At 35.9% G+C, this 22202-nt stretch overlaps 1 protein-coding gene across 1 annotated transcript in view; it reads left to right on the forward strand.

Annotated features, from left to right (window-relative positions):
- Window positions 1-22202, forward strand: part of SGCZ (sarcoglycan zeta) — an 899256-nt gene that overhangs the window by 567055 nt on the left and 309999 nt on the right. Inside the window, exon 2 of the mRNA XM_032618431.1 lies at window positions 11705-11899. Within this exon, the coding sequence (XP_032474322.1) occupies window positions 11705-11899 (195 nt within the window). The remainder of the gene's footprint in view (window positions 1-11704; window positions 11900-22202) is intronic.

Genomic DNA, 22202 nt, shown 5'->3' on the forward strand with positions numbered 1-22202 from the left:
TTCTGCACATGGCACTAGACCATGCATTATTGAAATTTCACCTTAATACTGTATCGTGAAAATAATGTAGCGAATGAGTACTTTGCAATTCATCATTAAATCCATACAATGATTCAAATGAATTAAAATATGTGGATTTTAGCTCTTTTAAATTAGATTTTTTTAAGTGTTTTAAACCAGTGATTTTTTTTTTTTTTTCGGTACACGGGCCTCTCACTGCTGTGGCCTCTCCCGTTGCGGAGCACAGGCTCCGGACGCGCAGGCTCAGCAGCCATGGCCCACGGGCCCAGCCGCTCCGCGGCACGTGGGATCCTCCTGGACCGGGGCACGAACCCGTGTCCCCTGCATCGGCAGGCGGACTCTCAACCACTGCGCCACCAGGGAAGCCCTAAACTAGTGATTTTTATTATTGTTTCTTTTCCTATTCATTCCAACGTACTTTTTCTAAAGTATACTATGTACTATAAGTAAATAATATAAAAGTATTATAAATGTATTTATATATACATATAAGTTATACATACATGTATACACACACATATATACACACACAAATATCTCAAGGTTCACCTTGGCTACTGATATTTTCAGTTATTCTTAGAACTAGCAATTGACATGCTTTTAAACATTTCTTTGATATTCTTCTAGTCAAACTATCTATCCCTGCAGTATCTTGACTGTAAGATGGGTACTTTTAAACTAGCTAAATGCAATTTACGAAGGTCACCAATTTATAATATGGCCATGGCCTTTTCAGATCATCAGGTAGAAGCCTAAATTAAGTATTGTGGCCTGGAATACAGCTCTCCAGATCTTTGGAGAGAATAAAATTATTAAAAACATATAATTTGTATAATGCAATAATAGAACAAGTGGGAGAATATGGAGTCTGGCCTCTAGGTAAGCTTTTCAGAAAGCTTTGTTTACCACACAGAGAAAGCACAGGGCGTGTCATACGGGAGCACAACAACCAGCTGTGTGCAGCCAGCTGGTTTCCTGCCCCATGGACCAGTGTTCATAGTGTGAGGGAGTAAAAAATAATTTTCTGTCTACACTTCTGAGTTCTTGGCTGAGGCCCTAGTAATAAAGGACAGATTAACAAGAGAGAACCAAACAGATTGTTAACATGTATCCCTCGTGTATACCTGAGAGATAGCAGAGAAAAATAAGTAACCCAAAGAAGTGGCTTAGAATTTAGGCTTAAATGCCATCTTAATAGGGAAAGGGGAGGGGAAAGTAGGCCTCTTAGGGGAGAGTAAAGATTTTTACTGAAGATGAATGGGCCCTTAGAAGAATAGATGGGAGGTGAAGATGGGCCCTTAGAAGAATAGATGGGAGGTGTGATAGTTTGGACAAAGTGTGTCTGGATGTGGTGTCACCTTCTAGTCTCCTCTCCCATGACAAGACTTAATCTTCCCTGGTTGATGAAACTCCTGGGTGTGGGGGGGGACCTGTGACAACTGAATTTTTGTTTGTCATCTTCACTGCTGCGTCTGTAGCTTCTAGAAAGGTGCCTTGTGAGTAGAAAGTGCTAAACTGACTTTTATTTAATATACGAATAAACATGATGGTATTTATGCTTTGGGAATATGTGTTGAGACTAAGCAGTAGAGGCAAGAAATAAGTCAGAAGGCAGAAAACTCTGATCTTGCTATGATAAATTCTAAAACAGAATGCTGACAATAAGGACCAATACAAACAGATATATGTGGAAAATATGAAAAATAAATAAAGATGGAGCTATATGCTCTCCACCTCCCAAAAAAGAGACATAGGATCTTAGCATCAATAAAATTCTTTGTTTTTTAAGTACAGTGACTTAAAATATTGTGCTATTATCAATAGAATCAGAGACACGGGGACGAATAAATAGCTCAATTGTATATACATAATTGGATTCAGAAGCTTCCGAATTTAGAGGGCTGGAGATTCAGAACTGGGGCTTATATTTGAAGTTCAAATTAGAGTTATGTTTTTAAGTATCATTGTCTCAAGAGGACCCCACTACCATCCCTGAGATATCATCTGATCCATTAAGGACATGAAAAAGCTACAGCTTTCCAATTCACGAATGGAAAAATTATGTCCACAATTTTATATTATTTTGAATCTCATATAATTCCATTCACTCTCACCATGTTCCCTAAATATGTTTCCAATTGCCTGAAGTCTATGCTTTCTAAATATATTCATCCATCCATAGAGTCAACAAATATTTATTGAGTTATTTAATGAAGGCCATGGACCTAACAGTAATATACTAAATGGCATCTTTATGATTCCTAAAGTGCCCCCTTTTCTGAGTTAATATAAAAATCAGTTTGATTTCAGCTGAATCAACAATAAAGCTACTAGTAGAATGCCTAGCATGGAGCAGGTATTCGGTAAAAGTGGGTATTAATCTCAATTTATCATTGATAGCATATCTAGCTCTCTGTTTGGTGCTAGGGTGACTATAAAAGAATTCTAAGCAAAGGCATTTATTGCGCGTGTAAAGCAGGAAAAATAATTTCCCCTCTACCCTTATGCATTCTTGGCTGAGAATCTTATAATAAAAAACAGATTAACGGGAGAAAAAACGAACAGAATTTTATTAAAATGTATCCCCCCTGCATGCCCAAGAGATGCCCAGGGAAAAATGAATAATTCAAAGAAGTGGCTTAGAATTCAGGCTTAAATACCACCTTAGTAGGGAAAGAAGAAGGAAATGTAGGTCTCTTAGGGGAGAGTAAATGACGTTTAGGAAAGATGAATGGGCCCTTAGAAGAATAGATGGGAGGTGTGAATAGTTTGTGACAAAGTGGGTCTGGGTGTAATGTCATTTCTAGTCTCCTGTCCGGTGACACGAGTCAATTTGCCCTGGTTGATGCAACTCCTGGGGAGGGGATTTATGACAATTGAGTTCCTTTTGCTAAATCCATCTATAGGCAGAGAAGGGGCGTTCAGAGCAATCCTCTCCCTGTATTTGCTGTTTTTCAAGTGCCAGTAGCTCAAAAGAATCAATGTGCCAAAGTGGCATATTTGGGGGTGGTATATTCTGCTACCCTTCCTCAGCTAAGACAAGAAACAACAATAAAACAACTGAAAAGAAAAGGAATACAACACATACATCATCACCAAAGCTCCTCAGCTGAGAAGGATAATGAGTTAATCTTATTTAGTTTTCTAATACCAGCACTGAAAAGAGCCTGATTTGCGGTGTATAAACTAAAATCAGAGTGCCATCAGTCCATTTCTCTTTCCAATTTTCACCCCTGGTGGACAGACAGGTTATACTCACAATCTAGGTGTGCCTGACCAAGGTTAGTATGAGTAATGATGGACGAAGCATTCACCTCTTCTCCTAGCCCATGCTCTCCCGAGTGGCTCCTGCTGAGATTCCACAGAGGGAGAGTCGGAGGATCAGGGCCGACCCTCAGGTGGCATCTCCCCAGCACTGATGGAGATATCTGTCCACACAGGTCCCACTTCATGATGACTATTCAGGCTTCTTTCTACACCCTTCCTTCATGGCATCAGATGCTGAACTGGTCTGCATTTCCTCTCTGCCACTAACTTGTTATATCAAAAATGGGCCCTATCTTTTTCCCCCACTTTAAAACAAAAATTCAAGAGATTTGAAATCTAATTATTGGCCCAGTGGCTTTGTCTTCATCCAGGTAGTGAACATTTAGTTATGCTGGGGATAAAAACTTTGTTTTGACGAGATCATGTGGATCTTTACAAAGTCATCTTTAATTCATTTAAAGCAGTACATTCTAAATTAAAATATATTCTCCATGAATCTCCTCTTTTCCTCATCTCCAAAACTGAGCTTAACCTCAAGCAGAACACATTTCTTAAGAGCTCATTACACGTTAGAGAATTTTACCAAAACAAAGAAACAAAACAAAACAAAGAAACAAAAACAAAACAAAGAAACAAAACAAAACAAAGAAACCCCAAATTTGACTATGCTATAAATAATTTAAATTACTGTAGTAAAATGTAACTAAGTTTGTGAAAGTGGGAAAAAAGTGACTTTCAAGAGAATAAGTATTTTGAAATTTGTTTTCAAGATTTTTCACAACCAGCGGTGCTTTCCAATTAATCATCAAGGCTGTGGAAGCCATACTTTATCTTTCTTGTTCTCTTGAAGTTTTTCTGCTTGCTGTTAGAAAAAAAGCCAATAAGCCTTACTCTTTCTCCTATTCTCTTTCTTACTATTGCCCTTTAAACATGTTTTCCTGTTGATCCTTATTGCTTTAAATATTATGGGCTTTCTAGTTGCCCAGTTAAGCTCTCCAGCCATGTTTCTGGCAAATTTGTGTTTCCTTAAAGATTTTTCCCTTTCCTCCTGCTGTGCACGTGTAGCAGTGCTTTCCTATGGGCTTCTCATGCATGCAGTCTTAGTGTGAATGATGCTCACAACCACCTATGTTGTTTATTGTTTTTTAAAATTAATTAATTAATTAATTTATCCTTGGCTGCACTGGGTCTTCGTTGCTGCGCCAGGGCTTTCTCTAGTTGCGGTGAGCAGGGGCTACTCTTCGTTGCGGCACATGGGCTTCTCATTGTGGTGGCTTCTCTTGTAGAGCACGGGCTCTAGGCAGATGGGCTTCAGTAGTTGTGGCACGCGGGCTCAGTAGTTGTGGCTCGCGGGCTCTAGAGCACAGGCTCAGTGGTTGCGGTGCACAGGCTTAGTTGGTCCACGGCATGTGGGATATTCCCGGAACAGGGATCGAACACGTGTCCCCTGCATTGGCAGGTTTATTCTTAACCACCGCGCCACCAGGGAAATCCCATACCTATGTTGTTTCATCTCTTGGTGATGATACAACTCTGAGTGGGCAAAAGACTTCCCAGCCTCCTTCAAAATCACTTTAATGGCTAAGATTTTCTGTTAATAGCACATGAGGGGGTCTGAGAATTGAGTGACTTTATTGTTAGGAACCTAAATCTAAGTCTGTGACTGAATAAATGCCAAAAACTGTGATGGAGTTTTCATCCAATTAAATACTGGAAAAGTATTTTCTATGTAAAAGTGCTTCATTTTAGAGTACATGAAATATGCAAAAATAAGCTCAGAAGGATGACTGGGTCATTCTCTGTAAACGTCCACATTTTTCTAAAATTTTTATTCATTTGGGAATGTGTTGCCCTTTTAATGTCTATTCAGGTTTCTTTTTTACTGTCAGCCTTGGCTGGAGTCCTCTTCTATTTCATCTCAAGAGGTAGCTCCATTTGACTGAGATATCTTTCATCATTCTTGAAATTCAGTTGCTAGGCTGCTACTTTTCCAGGCTGTAAAATCTGACTACAGCATTTTCCATAAACCAACTGGAAAAAAAATTCATTCCAAATGGACATTTTTCTTAAATAGAAATTTTTAACTGCCGTCTTCTTGGAATGTGCCTTTGAGAATTAAGTATCACAGATAGGGAGAAGTTTCAATTGCCATGGTAAGTGGACTTTATTGTTTTCAGTCTCTCTCAACATTAGTAGCTGTTTAGAGACTCATTTTCTGGGAACAGAAAACAAAATGCCTTTCTGCTGTGTAAAGTTAATGCCGTATAATTTGGACACTTCAAGCACCTAGTGTTTTAAATGATATTTCCAGCATGTCTTTTAAAATGAATTCCAATATAAATACTTATACGGCACTGAAGGAGGGGACCACTAGCTAAAAGGTGGAAGATCAGTTTCTTAAATGAGGATTTTTACTGTTTAAAAGGAAAGGGGAACTTTAGCATTCTACTTTTCTCCTCCCACGTTGCTCTTATATAAGTCAGTGTAACGTTCATTTGAGAGCAGAGGGCATTGGGGGAGAGGAAGGCTAAGTGGCTTGCCCTAGGATGTACAGAAAAGAATGGCCAGACTGGGATTACAGCTTGGCACGTAAATCTGAGACTGCACTTGCTGTGCCCATTCATTCCTTGTCTGAACAAATAACAGACAATTGTAGTGTTAAATCTAACATGGTCAACACTTAATAAGCAGTGATACCAACATGATTTACCACTTCTCCTGGAATCTAAGATATTCCCAGTGAGGAAGTTAAGGGGTTTTGGAACTGAGATTAAATTTTTATGGTCACAAAGCTGTTGCATATTGCTACTTGAATGTGCCAAGTGTTAGCTCTGTAATCAGAAATTAAAACCAATTTCCCAAATTATCTAGCTTACTTTCCAGGAGACACATGCTTCTCTTTTATATTCATATTTCCCATAACAGGGAACACAGGGAACAGGTCTGAGCAAAATTGAGATTCTTAATTTATATTTTAATTTTAAGGAATGAAATAGTGAGTTAAACAAATAATCTATTTCCTTCCGGTCTGTATGCTTACGTCTCTGTGTTATAGCCAGTATTGATGTGAGTAGTATTATAATAGTGTTAAATGTGGTATTTTAAAAACAATTACATCAATTATATGACTTGAAATATAAAATTGGGTTCTCTTTACACCTTTATCATCAGATTGACAATTTAGTGGTAAAATCTGGACTGGAGAGAACAGGTTCTCAATACCTGGGCTTGAACTAACTTTCTAATGCCCTCGTGCTTTTGGGCAAAGTCCGAGAGTCCTTTTTCTATTCTTGGTAAAACTCAGATTTAAAAAAGTGAGGACTTACAATTCACTTCCGTACTTCTCAGTTCTCACTGTCATATTTAAGTTGTTCAACCCCCCCCGCCCCCCGCCCCCCGCCATTAGGATCATAAGGATACAAACGTGAGCGTGTCACTTGATCATCCTTTCAGACAATATTTCTTCCTTACAAAACATAAAACAGAGCATTCCATTAATAGCTTTTATTTTTACCCTTAATTTAGCCATGGCAATGTAAAACAATTATCTCAGACGTTGTAAAAATCTCTTTTAACCTCTTCTTTTCTTCTAGTCTCACAAATATTAAGACATGTCGAATTTTCTTTAGCCTTTCCTGTCTAACTAGAGAGATGCCACGTCTAATTATATTCACAAACGCCCTCCTTTCTCTACTCCCAATTTTAGAAAATAAATAATAAAACCTTACTTAAAGAGAGGAAAGACTGTGGGGATGGAAAGGAGAAGATGGTACTTATACCCATGAGCATTCTAGGTCTTATACAGTGAAATCCAAATGGAGCAAGTTTGTAGTGATGGAGCCTCTGATTAAGTGTGCTGTGGAGCAGGTGAGTCTCAGTGCCACACGTCCCAGAGCCAGGCACCTGCAAACTCTAACCACGGTGCGGCTACCTTCAGTTTTGCATATGCTGATGTGAGTCAGAATACTAGTGCATGACTAAGACCAAGAACTCTTCTCATTGGATTATGATCATTATAACCTGTGTACTTTATTCCCACCTTGTAAAGCCCAGCTGCCTGGCTGATCTTCTGTCATTGTCACTAGTTCCTCGGCCACCACACCTCTGAGAATGCAGAACTTGTCTCTGTATCCCAGATTTCACTTCGACTATTGGTCCCACATTAAGTAACCTCATTGCTTTTCCATTTTCTCTCTCATATCCTTCACATAAACTCACACTGGTCCCTGATTTAATACTCCAACATCTGACTTCATATTCTCATCTGAAATCCCATTCCTTTGCTCTTCTCTACCCCTCAAAAACTGTCTATACTCTCTCCACTTCCTCATATTTCATTTTCTATTTAGCCCACTCTAATTTGGCCTTCAGATAAATCTTCAAAGATCTCCTTTAACTTTCTTTATAGAAGATTTCCATCATTTTAATTTCATCTTAGGTGTCACTTCCTTGGTGAGGCATTCTCCTTCTACCACTTTCAAAGTAGTTTCCCACACCCCCATTATATCACCATGCCTATTATCTTCATAGCCTCTATCACTATTTAATATTTTATTGCTTATATCATGAATCCATTATATTGTATTTATCATCTTCAGAACATATTACTATTTGATATGTTATTTTCTATATACACAGAATTTTTTACGTTATTGGTTTATTGTGTTTTCCATAACCATGTGAAATTCATGAGTGCAGCAAGCTTGAACTCTACCTGCACATAATTGTCACTAAAAACATATTTTATCGAATGAAGACTAGAGTCTCAAATACTGTGCCTTGCTCTGAGTATTTATACAAAATACCTAAATAATGATGCCAGGTAGATTGGAATATTTATAACGTTACCTTGGCTTTAGTATTTTGTACTGTTGTCCCCTTCTGTGAGACAGGGGAGTAGTAACCAATGGACTCTGATGCTTTAGTTAATTTTTCTCCCATTCCATCCAGCTCAGTAGACTTTACCAGAATTCTCCAGAGCTAGATTATTAGTGATGAATCATGTTTAGGTCATTAGTGATTAATGAATGATTAATTCATTCTCTTCTAGTATTTGCACACTAAGTTATTAAATTTACTGAACAAAATAACCCTTTCTGAAAACCAGATTTTCCATACCTTTGGAAAAAAATGTTGAAAAGTTCACAAGGTCTAGAAAGTGCAAAGTCCAGAATTAAATCAGCCCTTCCCTGAATGACAAGAGGATACAAATAAATGCATTTATCTTAACGTGAATGCTGATAAACATCTGGATCCAAGAAGGCTGAAAACTTCCTCAACCTTAGCTAAGAAAGACTGTGTTTTAGAAGTTATTTGACTCTAACGAATGCTTTTAAACATAAAATCTAGTATGAAATAGAACTGCAAAACTAAGATGAAGGAAGTCCTAATTATTTTAAGTAATAACCAATAATAGGGGTAGCCACAACCTTGAAAACCAAAAGAATTGCAAAGCAATAATTTGGAGAATGTTGAATTTATATTTCAGAAGGAAGTAGAGAGGACTAACCAGAGAGACAGCACAGTGATATATATTCTCTCAGGAAATCTTGGCCATTTCTCTTTCAGGAAGTTTACTTAGCTCTTCTGAGAAAATAAGTATATCTGCAAGTGTACGTTTGTTACATTCCTTTAGAATGACAATAAACACTTAAACAATTTTCTATTTTGTTTATGGAATTCTCATAATGCCAAGGGAACCAAGATATTTCAGAATATGTTTAATACTTGAAAATGGGTCAGCATTTAACATTTCAGGCGAAGGTTGTAAAAGTTTCAAATATAGGGTAGTTTGCTTAATCTCTTAAGCGTTGTATGTTGTTGTTCTCTACAGAGCACTGTAACCACTGTGAACGCTTTTGTGATCTTGAAAAACACTCAGGTCTGTGAGACTTAAGAAAGAAGGACATTTTTAAAGAAAACTCTATAGTCTTGTTGTCTTTTTGCAGCTTGGATATTCTGAAGTATTTTGTGATGAACAAAATATATAAAGTAATAATGTTAAACTCATCTTTATTTAAGAAAATATCATTGAATTTCTTGAGGCGGTAAAATAGTTTTAATTAAATAACAGATTTTTTTGTTTTCTTGACAACTTTTTCTCTTGGCTTTTTGTTATGCTATTTGCTTTTTCAAATTGTTAGAGGCATTTGATATATTTACTGAATTTCTGATGCTTTACCAAAAAAAATCAATTCTATTGTTGAAAGCCCATTTTCTTTGTAATGTGTGTTTGTTTTATTTCAGATACTTATTCAGTTCTCATTTCTTTTCTAAGGCATGTTAATCTCATCTTCATGTCTAAGCAGAATTTGTAGAAATAGAATATTGTAAAAAGGAAGTTTGCTTTAATATGAGATTAAAGACAGTGCATGGTCTGAATAGTCACAGCATTTTGCTTGTGACTTCAGAGACCAGCTATACCAGGGAAGGTCTCTTCCTTGTCAGCTGGACATAATCAGGTTTCTGGGCTCTTTTTCTCCACTCTCACATCCATACTCTTCCTCTTTTCAAGAACATGGCTCTTCCTTTTTCTTCCCTTTAACTGTGGTGGTCCTTAGAGTTCCCTTTATCGTCTTCCTATAATGTATTTTCTACTTTGTAATAATAGCCATTGTCAGAACTATAAAATCTCCACCAGAATCTTCAGGCAAAGTAAATTCCTGTGGTATTCTGTCACCTGTTGTATAACTTTACGTTCTGTAGCAGTTAGTAAGTTACACATCTCCACTCCAAATTGGAATTAAGGTCTGAAGCTTTTGGGCTACTTTCAAGAAAACATTAAATATTAATTTAAATAATAACAATGACAATAAAGAAAAAGGTAATTTTTTATATTATGAAAGAATTTGGTCTTAATCATCTAATAGTATTAGCTCTTCTAATACATTTTAAATTATAATTTAACATATGAAACTATTTTTATTTTCTTACATGTAATATACGTCACTCATAAAAAATTGGAGAGATAATATTTAACAGTACATTAATACAATTTGAAGTTATACCTCTAAAATAAATAGAAAAATGGGAGAAAGCCAAATAACTTGGATATTTTGCATTTCTCAGTATATAGTTCAACATTTTATTTAGTGTAGGATTAAGTCAGTTAACACCATAAATTAATAATCTTACATTATATATTTTGTACTACTTAATAGGTAATTTAAATTCTTTGTTATGTTGTTTTTATCATTGCATAATTTATTCAGCATTATTTCTGTTGGTGTATTAATTATTAATTGCATGCACAAGAAATCTGAGAAAAAACTAAAAATAAAAAAATGAACAATTATTGTTCTATAGAAAATCATATTTTATAAAATTTAAAGTTTCCATCCTTCAGGTAATGAATATATTATTCTGAAAATTGTATACCCAGTACATATGCTTTGACATTTCTTATCCATATTCTTAGGTTTTATCAGATAGTAAATAATGCATTTGCTCTTTGAAAGAACTGATTTAGAACCTAAATTTATATACTACCATAGAATACCATCTCCCCTTTTCCAAAACTGACTTCTGCTGATATCATTGTATTATGTTACAGGATAGTAAATATGCTGTTTGTTCTTTCAGAGATCAATTTTATACTGATAACTCATTGAAATACAACTAAAATAAATAACATTCTAAATAAAAGTTTTAATTAAGTAGTTATATCTATATAATTCTAAATAAAAGTGATTTTCTTTACATAGGTTTTTGCAAACACACTGACATTTTATTAAAACATATACACTGAGCTCCTTATATCCTGCTTTTTTTTTTTTTGCGGTGCGCGGGCCTCTCACTGCTGTGGCCTCTCCCGTTGCGGAGCACAGGCTCCGGACGCGCAGGCTCAGCGGCCATGGCTCACGGGCCCAGCCGCTCCGCAGCATGTGGGATCCTCCCGGACCGGGGCACGAACCCGTGTCCCCTGCATCAGCAGGCGGACTCTCAACCACTGCGCCACCCGGGAAGCCCTATCCTTCATTTATAAAGTCACAAAAATATCTTGTGGTACAGTTGGTCTCTGTCTACTCCGAAGAACAGATAAAATCCATTCCAAGAGTAGCATGGCTGTGCATACAGTTACTGGGCTTTAGACAAATGGAAGTATCGCTGAGAATCTTCACAGACTCCTGAGAGCAAAGGTCAATGTTAGGATTGGACAAACCCCGCTGAAAATGATACACATCTTAGAGATGTAACAGGTAGTTAAATAGCTTTGAAAAGCAAAACTAGTGATAAGCATTTGAGGGGTTTTATAACATTTCAATTAATTTTAATTAAATAAATTAATTTTAATTACTCATCAATAATTGTGTGAGCACTCACCATTATTCTTAGATATCTTGTGCCTTTTGATTTTAAAAAAATCTTTGGTTTTATTTTTGAATACTTCTTTTCTTTCTTTTTTTTTTTCTTTCAGATGACACGAGAACAGTACATACTAGCAACACAACAAAATAACCTGCCAAGGGCTGAGAATGCACAACTTTACCCAGTGGGAATTTATGGATGGCGAAAGAGGTGCTTATACTTCTTTGTCCTTCTGCTGTTGGTTACCATGATAGTTAACTTAGCCATGACAATTTGGATATTGAAAGTGATGAACTTCACCGTGGTAAGTACAACCATGATTTTATATCTGTTGCCTTTGGTTCAAAGAAGATATAGCTTTATTGTTTTTTAATTGACAGTTATTCATCTTAATCTTTACATGTTTGCCTTGAAATTTCGAAGACTGTCATATATTATTTTATGACTGCATTCAATAGGTAATCATGATACATATATTTTACTACCTGCCATTTGAGTGTGGGGAATTTACATCATGAGACAGCAGAGCACATTGATTTATTAGGAAGCTAGAAAACGTTTTATCAATAAGCATAAAGCACTGTTTGCGAAACATGGGAATCTGAAAAATGAGTCTGCTTTTAGAAATGATATTTCATGTTAAAATTAATATAGGAAATCACAAGTTCCTTTGAAATACTTTATACAGAATATTTACCTCTCTACATTTGCTTTCTATGTAATATACTGCATGATCAAATCTGAACCCTGGAATTTTCCTGGGCTGCATGGAACAATGTCTATAATTGTCATCACATGGTGATCTCATTCTATCAGAGAGCATGGCCATGGTAAATAAAAGATAAACCAGGAATTAAATCTCTATTTTACAAAAATCAGTAATTAGCAAAATCATTGTATAATGCATAGATGAATTTTGCTTCAGTTTTTTGACCATGTACAATAAACTTATGAGGATGTCTTATCTGGGAAAAATTAGCTGCTTCAGCAAAGTCTAGTTTAGCCATTTTATATTTACTGGCTAAATTCTTAAATTTCTCTACTCTGTCTTTAAACCATTCTGCCTTTGCTTAGAAACCTGGTAGCTTCACATCCAAGCAGGTATCTTTCTTTGCTGACCAAATTGCTATTATTCTTTAGAACTCTGCATCCTCAGGGGTGAGTGGAAAGCTGACTATTTAACTTCACTGATCTTCCGATGTGGGGCTGTCTTTAAAAAGAAAAAAACAACTCTGCTGTGTATTGATTTAGCAAGAGTAGTTTCTTTCTGACTTCACGAATACCGAATTCTGACTAGAAAATGAGCCCAGCATCTGTCCATAGTGTAGGGCACTGCGGTTGTGTGCAGTAGGAGCCTGGGGGGCAGGTGGCCTAACCTTCCAAAGAGGAAAAACTATAACTGTGCAAATCATGATAAAACAGCATATGCTCATGGAGAAAAATGAGCTCAGCAAGGGTTCCATGTTTTCCAATGCAGTGCAAATCCTGAAGGGTATTCATCAAAAAAAGAAATGAAAGACAAAGAGAAGATGGGCGGGACTCAGTGTGTTCCAGGATTAGAGAAGAATAACTGCTTCCTAGACATGGATATATGTTCAGGGTCATTGATCAAGGCCTGTGAGCCTGTGGGTGGCTAGAGGTGGAGCTGGGGGCTACTAGGCAAATGGTAGCTTTATGAGACTCTGATAACACATATGAACCATTCCTTTGTCCCAGGAGCTGGCTCATTCCCGTACCCACCACCCCCCGGAAAAAACAGTCTTGAGAGTATCTGACACAAATGTCATTAATTCTACCTGTCGTCTTTTTGTTCTTCTGAGCTCTGCTCCTGTGTTCACTTACTCATGCCTTCTTCATTTGTGGTTTGTGTATCACACAGTAGGGACAGTATGTACACCCCTGCAGATTTTTTTATGCTCTCTTAACTATCAGCCAAACTAGCAGTTGCTGACAGCAAGTTCTTCAACATCGTTTTTCAAAAAAATTTTTTTTTTCTTAAAAAGAAGAAGAGTAGATTTTTCTCCAAGTCTTATAATTTGAAGCATTCTTTTTCCTCTATCAAGAGACATCTTTTAAAAGCTCATGAAAAATAGGATCAACTCTCTCACCTTAGGGAGTGTTGATCCTATCCAGTGACCAGGCCACAGGAATTTTCAGATTAAATGCATGTATGTTTCTGAAGCATGTTTAAATTAATTAAGAAAATAGACTTAAAATGTGTAATTTCATGGCTGCATGCATCAGCCTCCCAATACCTTGCCCCATGCTGAGGCCAAAGCTGGATAAGCCATTCAGGGAAAATAATTGAACCGTCATCTTTGTCCTCCAGATCCACACAGGCCTCTGGGTCTCTGTTACCTATGGAGCTATCTAATTTGAATCTCAGCTGGCCAAAATGTAAATGTCAACATATTCCTTGGGATAATGAAAAGGAATTTATTTCTGTAGGAATCTTGACATTTATTTACTCATTTTAATTTAGGCATATCTTTCTTTTTTGTTGTTTTTTAAATCACAATTTTATTTTTTTATAATCGAAATAGAAAACTATCCTTCCTTTAGCTATGTAAGCTATTTATATGTACCTGAAATAAATGGAAAGATAAAGTTGTGGTTTTTGTATCAAGATAATTTTTATAAGGTAACATACTCTTTATATCCATGCAGAGATTCATAATTGTTCAGAAAAATTCCAAATTACTTAATTGCAGATTTTAGCAGTCCTAAATACTGCACATCAGATTAAGCTGCATGTACTTGCAAAGTGAAATAATTTGTAATCCTCTTACATTAGAGCAGTAAAAAAAAATCAATTTTAGTTTTCACTAGTACATTAGGATTGTATCTATCTCTAGAATGAATACCAAAAACCCCTTGCCATACTATAGTGAGAAGTAGTAAATGGTGTGTAAATTGTTTAGGGAGTGTTACTGATCTGCACAAAATGTATTTCACTTTCATTACAAGTGTTGCCATCCAATACATGGAAATATGTGGCCGTTAACATCTCTTATTTGGGCAAACTTGACATGTTATTGCTCTCAAGATATTGTGTTTTCAGCACAGCACGTGTAGCTGCCAACCTGTTCTATGATGCTTCTTGGGGTCCATCATTATGACCAGTATTACACATGATCTCTATGGTTGATATGACCTTATTCTGTTTCTCATTTTGTGGAAAATAATATCACTCTGTTATTGAGATATCCAGCTGCAGAAAATCAAGAAAAAGGAAATGACTTTATACCACAGGGTGAAAAACTGAGGGTAGATATAAACAATAATTTCCTGGCCATGAGAGTTGGTAAGTGTAGGCATGAGTTGTAAGGGAGAGATTTTGAAACAACATTCGCTCGAGATCAGTATAACCCAATTACATGCTTCTGTTGTTGTTTGGTTGTTTGGTATAATATCTTCGTGATTCAATATAATAAACTAGTCCAGCAGATCTATCAAGCCAGGCATTCTGCTGAGGCAAAGTTCTTTTCTTCCAGTGCCCATGGTAAGTAAATTAGCTCTATACTTGAAAGTTGAAAAGAATATAATAATAAAGTATTCATTTTAGTCATGAGAGTACTAAGTAAAAGTTGGTGGCATCCAACTGCAACTTAATTTGATTGGACATGTTAACAAGCCAGCAAAAGAAAGAATGGAAACTTAAGTGCCATTTATGAAGTGAAGATTGAGAGGAAGGTCATGAACGTTGTGACTGAAAAGTCAAGAGTACCCAGATATGGATAATAATTGAAACAATCAATTAACTGAATACATTAGAAAAAAATTCTTAGAGGCTTATATGATGAGTGGGATGAATGTTGGATGAAGGGAAATCCCAGGAGAAGCTGGATTGAATATCTTAGTTTTTAAGGATTGAAAAGGAACTGGGACATTTTTAGTTCAACCATCCACGTATTTCTAGAGCTCACTCTACAACGTTCTCTCTATTTGGTCACTCAGCATCTGCTTAAATCCTCCTTTGGATGATAAGCAAACCATCCCATTATATCACTGGATAGTTTTGTTGTTATTGATATCTTGGTATCTTGTTGCAATCTTCCTGTATGTTAACTCCAGTCTTAGGATCCTAATTCCATTCTTTCAGTCTGACATCAATTTATTAATTAATCAAGACAACAATATGTTCCAATATACACACATATGCATACATATATAAACAAACATGCACACGTATACACATGTATATACTTTTATACATATACACATCAAGGATGTATATATCTTTGATCATATTGCATTTTAATGTCTAAAGATCAGAATATGTAAGAGAGAGTCTTATGCAATCCCTTTGGTTTCCTTAGTTGCGACTTCCTTTTTTCATCTCATATTCTCTTTATTACATATTTACAAGTATATGTTTACAAGATGATCGACCCTTTTATATATCTTTCTGTTTATGGCCGTTGCCTATAGAGTCACTGATACCTTTTATCATATTTTCTTTTAGTGTACCTTTCTAAAGTTGAGATTGCACATAATACTATATTTAGCTTTCCGCTTTCTCACTTTTTAAAGCTAAATGTTTTTAAAGTTAATTCGGGCAGAATATGAAATAATATACTTTTTCTGATTCTTAAATCCTGTACTCCTTCTAATACTTTGGTAAATGACACATCACACATCCCCATCTCACACTTGTAACTATTTATTCCTTTTTTTAAAATCTTCATCAGTAACCAAGTGATGTATTATCTATAGCCATTTCCAATCTACCTAAGATGGCTAAAGTGTGTATGCGATATGCTATCATCTGTGTGTCCATCCAAAAACTTGCTACTCCCACAGTTTTCTTCATTTCACTTTCTAATAGGACCGTTACTTTGGAATGAACTTTTCCATCTCCATTTATCCAACCAGTTCTTATGTTTATCAAAGCTGTGTCCTAATCTCAGATGCATTTTATTTCTTACTCAGCATCTACGGATATGGATAAACATATGTGAAGCTTAAATATGAACTAACCATATTTCATTGATTTTTAATTGTTTTTTTCTCCTCTCCTTAGCATGTTTATCACAAAATATTTTCTTTCTATATGACCTTGTCTGTTCCCCTCTCCACAAATGGAATATAAGCTCCTTGAGGCCAAGGGTTTTTGACACTTTTTCCACTGCTGTATTCCCAAAGCAGAGGATAATCCCTTCCAGATAATTAGCCCTTCACAAGTATTTGTGGGATAAATACCAGTCTTTAACATTACCTGCGTTGAAAACCAGTTAGCTGTTCATTTCACTATGATGTGTGCCTTTCCAAAGGCCCAGCTTGACCTAGGAAGAATTGAGGCAAAACTACTAGTTATCCCAGGTCTCTTTGCTACTGTTTAAGGTCTCATAAGCACAGGGGATGGTTCGTGGTCTATGAAGTGGTATTTATTAACTTCTACATTGAAAAAGCAAGGCTCCTGATTTAAGAGCCAACACATTCCAGGAAGGCAGGCCCAACCTTGATTATCCATTATCAGTGGTACGGAGAGCTGCCATCATTAACATTTATTTAATATGAAATATTTTATCCTACAAAAGAATATACATATAATATATATTTAAGGCACAAATGATAATGATAACAATCATAAACAATGAAATGAACACTGTGCCACATCCCCCGGTTATAAAAATAAACATTACCAATGTCTCCTAACTCTATCTATAGAGAACCACAATCCTGAATGTTTTTTTCTTGATGTATTTAGTTTCATGTGAGTGTATGTGTGTGTATAAACCTCAAATATTATATTGCTTTTAGGTCAGCAATCTGTTTGCAAGATTTATCCCTGTTAATGTGTATAGCTGCAATTTATTTAGTTACTGCTGTAAATTTCATTATGAGTCTACCTTATTTATTTATCAATTTTCCTTTTGAGTTATTTCCAAAGTATTTTTTGTTGTTTAATTTGCTCTCACAAACAGTGATCCTAAGAATATTTTTGTATATTGATAAGTGTAGTTGCAAATGTACAAGAGTTTCTCTAGGTTCTAGATTCTAGAGTGTATGTCTAGAAATACTGGCTTTTAACATGAATTTTTTTCCCTAAAGTGATTGAGTCAGTTTGCTACCACCACGAGCAACCTGTAAGGGTTTCTTTTGTCCTCCTTAACTCTTAACAGAGAACTGCCAGCTAAACTAAACTGCTACCTCTTAAGCCACAAATTTGACAGCCAGCTATCTCATAAAGATCCTCTTTGTTTATTGGTTTGTTTGTTTATCTGGGTGTCCCTTTCTGACAGATTTATTCCTTTATTTTTAGTCATATGTCTTATCTCTGCAATAGGATGTACTATGTTGTATTAGATGTATAATTATGGTTCATCTAAATATGTACTCTTCTCCACTCATTTTCCCAAAACCCCATTAATGTGGGAATTCCTCATGGAGCAGAATCAGGTCTTATTATCTTTTTTATCTTGGTATCTTTGCCAGGTACATAGTAGGTAATACATTATTTTCAGTTGACCATTACATCACTTATTACAATCCCTCTAGAAAACGTAATCAGAACCTCACGTGTGAGAGAAATTCACTGTGTTTCCTGACTTCCAGCCTCTCTTGGGAGGGAACCTTCTGCAGTGGAGGCTCAGCCTGTCCACCACAATCATAACTTCCCCAAGTCTCTTCATTTAGCAATTGAAATCAATGGAATATTGAGATTGTCTAGAGAAATTTGTTGACCCAGCTTGGTCTCATCTTAAGGATATTTGCGATTTTCTAAATTTACTTTGATTAAAAAAAATAAAAAGATACAAATAAAAATAAAAGATACAAATAATTAGTGGGGACAAAATAAGTCCCCACTAATAATAAACTAGTCTCTGGTTACTGAAAAAAGATGAAATGGATCAATAACAGGAGAAAGTAGAAAAGGGGAAGAATTTTATTCAAGTGGCCCACAGGGCAAAAGCAGGGGTGTGGGTTTTTATTTGCATTTCTCACAGAATTGTTATAAAACATGGACTCAGAATCAGACTTTCAAAACTTCTGAAGCTTATGCTCTTTATTCATTCCTTTCAAAAACCCACAGACATATCACCATCTGTTTTGTGTATGCAACAATTTAAGAACAGAACATGAATTCATTTTTATAACCATAACTATTATATAAGCAAGGAGAAAGCTTGAGTCTCTACTACATATTGCTAAGATATTTTCCCACAGAAAATTGGTGTCAGTAGCAGATTCCCTTAGGTTGCTTGTACTGCCAAAAACACCTCTCATCATCCATGAGCAGTGGTTAAACGAATGAACTTTGGACTAGACCTTTGCATCCAAATCCTGGTTTTACCACTGATTCGCTATGTTACCTTCAACAAATTAAACAACAAATTGAACTGTGGTTCAGTTTCCTACTCTGTACAATGGGTGCAATATTATTCTTTTTATTAGATCGTTGTAAACGTCAAAACAATTAAAATAATGAAAGTTCTTCAGAAGTGCCTGGCATATCCTAACAGCTAAGATTTTGCTATTATTATTATTATTACTCTTATTTCTGCTGTTCTGACTTCTCAGTTATTCCATACATCATGTGAGTTAACGATTTTTTTCTATTAATGTTGAGCATAAAACAGTCCTAGAAATGTAAAAAGGTCTAAAAACATGTGTATTAATGAATAAGTAGTAAAGAAATGAGGGTGTTTATAATCTTGTTTCATACTAATGATATGCATAAAGGTTAAGAGCATGAGCTATGGAGACAGACAGCCTGATTCCTATTCTGGCTCCAGAACAGCTGCTTAGAAGGCTGGTCTTGTGTGAGTCACTTAACCTCTCTAACTCCAGTTTCTTCATCTGCAGAATGGTCAATGGTGTTGACCCATAGACATATTAGAAGTAATAAGCGAGTGAACTCTTATAAAAGTGCTTAATATGGAGCCTCAGAGTAAGTACTAATTAGTGCTAGCTATATGTAATGACCTACATTATTTCCAGGCTGTGATTAGCTGTTCATAATTAGTTATTTATTTTATAGGATACATTGTATAAGAGAAAATGTCTTACTTCCTTGGGATGATGGATGGATAATAAAGATTTCTTTTGAAATTCTAAGTTGACACTCAGATATAAAAATTTACCCAAAACTTTTAAGAGGAACAGTTCAGCTGTCAAAACGTCATCATGGTTTGGATGACCCTAAGACGTTTAGTTTGAAAATGTGCATTACCTGAAAGGGACCCTACTGGCCTGTCTGAATGATGGAGCTTATTTTCCAGAGAGAGCTAATCTCTTTTTTGAACCATTTTGACAAATATACTACTTAAAAATTGGATGACGGAGTGGGATTTCTGTTTTTGATCCTAAATGTTCTGAGTTTCTTTAACGTTCAGAGCTTTAAATGCTTACCTGATAGAGATATTGCATTCTGAATTATAGCCCTTAGGTTATAACCTTTAGATCTGGGAGTGAAAGTTTGAGATGCCCGGCAGCCCATATTTATTTAGCATGTAGTTTGTATTCAGCCAGATTATATGCTTTATAGACCAGACCTTACTGAATTTCACAACACTGCAAAGTAAATATTATATGCCCTTTGGCAGTTGAAGACACAGAGGCTTAGGGAAATTAGATAAACTTCCCCAGGTCACACTGATGAGCAAGGTTAGAAGCTTGGGCTCTACAATTTTAAAGTTCATGCTCTTTTTGCCACCTTTCATTGCATTAATGTTATCAAGATTCGGTTAAAATTAAATTAGTTCAGTGTTCTTCATTAAATAATTTACTTTCCTGTCTACTTTAGTGCGTTCACACAATACCATTAGATACATAACTATGACATCACTGCTTTTTAAGTATATTTAATATTCATTGGAAAAAAGATACCTCAGTCCTCTGAACTATTTTAATTTAATGGGGAAGCGTGCCTAATCTCTCATAGTCAGTGAGTAATTAGAACAGTGAAAACTCTTCTGTAAGTTCCAAACATGACTATGCTTTTGAGTTTGCCAGAATGAGCATTAAGCTTAATTTCTGGATAGAGAAATGGTGCTTATTAATGGCACCTTTATAAAAGGGACAATGATTTTCATAAAGGCTGTTTTATCCCAGTGTGACTCCAATCTAGTCTTTGCCCTCGTTAAACTATATTTTGCTGAGGAGTAACTAATTGCTCATGATGAAAAACCATTCTGAAGGTGATTTAGGACCATAGCTTTTGTCCACCTTTCTGGGCTGCCATTTCCATTTTTCCAGTTAATTCCTCACTACATGAATCACGGCTCCCGCCCCAAGCCAAGGTGGGTGGGGTGCTATCTTCTGTGGCATGACGACCACTCCACAGGGCGAGTGCCAGCAGTGGGAGCCCGCCTGCTGGAGAGCCATCGGGCCTGCACTGCCCCTCAGTGTGGCGTGTGTGGATTTACTACAGAATTTATGAGAGTGAATAGTACAGTTAATGTTGCAAGACTGCTTCCATTATAACCCTCTGTTTGTACCTCCTCATAATTTTCTGACAAATTGTCCCTCTCAGGTGAAATCATTCATGCTTAGTCCTAGCCTAGCAGTACATTTCCTTCCCTTGCCTTTAGAAAGAAAAATTTAGTCACTTTTATCCAAGTCCAAACAAGTACCAAGCAGTCATTCCTTTGACTGAATTAAAGTACAAAAACAGGGGCATAAGGTAAACCGTGAACTCTACATAGCATGTGCTAAATGAACTACATTAGAATACCGGATATTTTGCAGGAGAAAACAAAGAATTAAGAAAATTAGCCGTTGAATAAAAAGTTATAGCAAGTACAGACTTGTTAGTTCATATGTTTTTATAATATATAGAGATGGAAAAGACTTTTTTTCAGTGCCTGTTATACACAGAGAAGATGGAAATCCAGAAAGAGAAAATCACTCACCCATGTTGGTGACTTGCAACCAGACTATAAAATATGTTAGATCACATTGAACTTACTGTAATAAGTGCATTGTGCTTATCCTCACATGTAATAGCATATAGTATGACCTATACCTTGACTAATTTAGTAGGAAATTTAGAGGGAATTTTAAGTTTTAAAATGAAACAATGCTAATTACCTTAAGAAGAGTTAACATTTTGCTATTTTGTAAAAGAAATGAAGCAACCATTTGTTTCTCAAAAGCATAATTGAAATGTCATATTTGTTTCTAAGAAAATATATTTTTAAATAAAAGTCATCTTTTAGGCAGGGATTCATATGAATTTAATTTAAATAATAATTTCACCATAGACCTTCTTGTTAGTTTGTAAACTCATTCCCAGATCAAATATATTTTAGTACTACATAATAAATTAATAGTACTATACAACATGTTAATACTATTTATTATAAGCAGATTTAGTTTGCTGAATAGTTTAATATTTAGTTTTAAATCTTTCCAGAAATTCACCATTACAGCACCTCTGCAGATACACTGTTTCAGAAGCTGTTTATATCAGCTGATGGCTATCATCTTTGGGGTAGCTCCCAGCTTCCTTCCCAAAGCATGCATCATGGTCCATAATACAACTCCAACAGTGTTCAGCTGTATTCCAACTTGTAAATTCCACTGAATAATGTCACTGGAGAATTATATATCTGTGCTCTTGTGATTCACATATTTCTGCTATTGAAAATTTTGTATATTTC

This window comes from Phocoena sinus, chromosome 21, assembly GCF_008692025.1.
Source record: "Phocoena sinus isolate mPhoSin1 chromosome 21, mPhoSin1.pri, whole genome shotgun sequence".
Lineage (NCBI taxonomy): Eukaryota > Metazoa > Chordata > Mammalia > Artiodactyla > Phocoenidae > Phocoena > Phocoena sinus.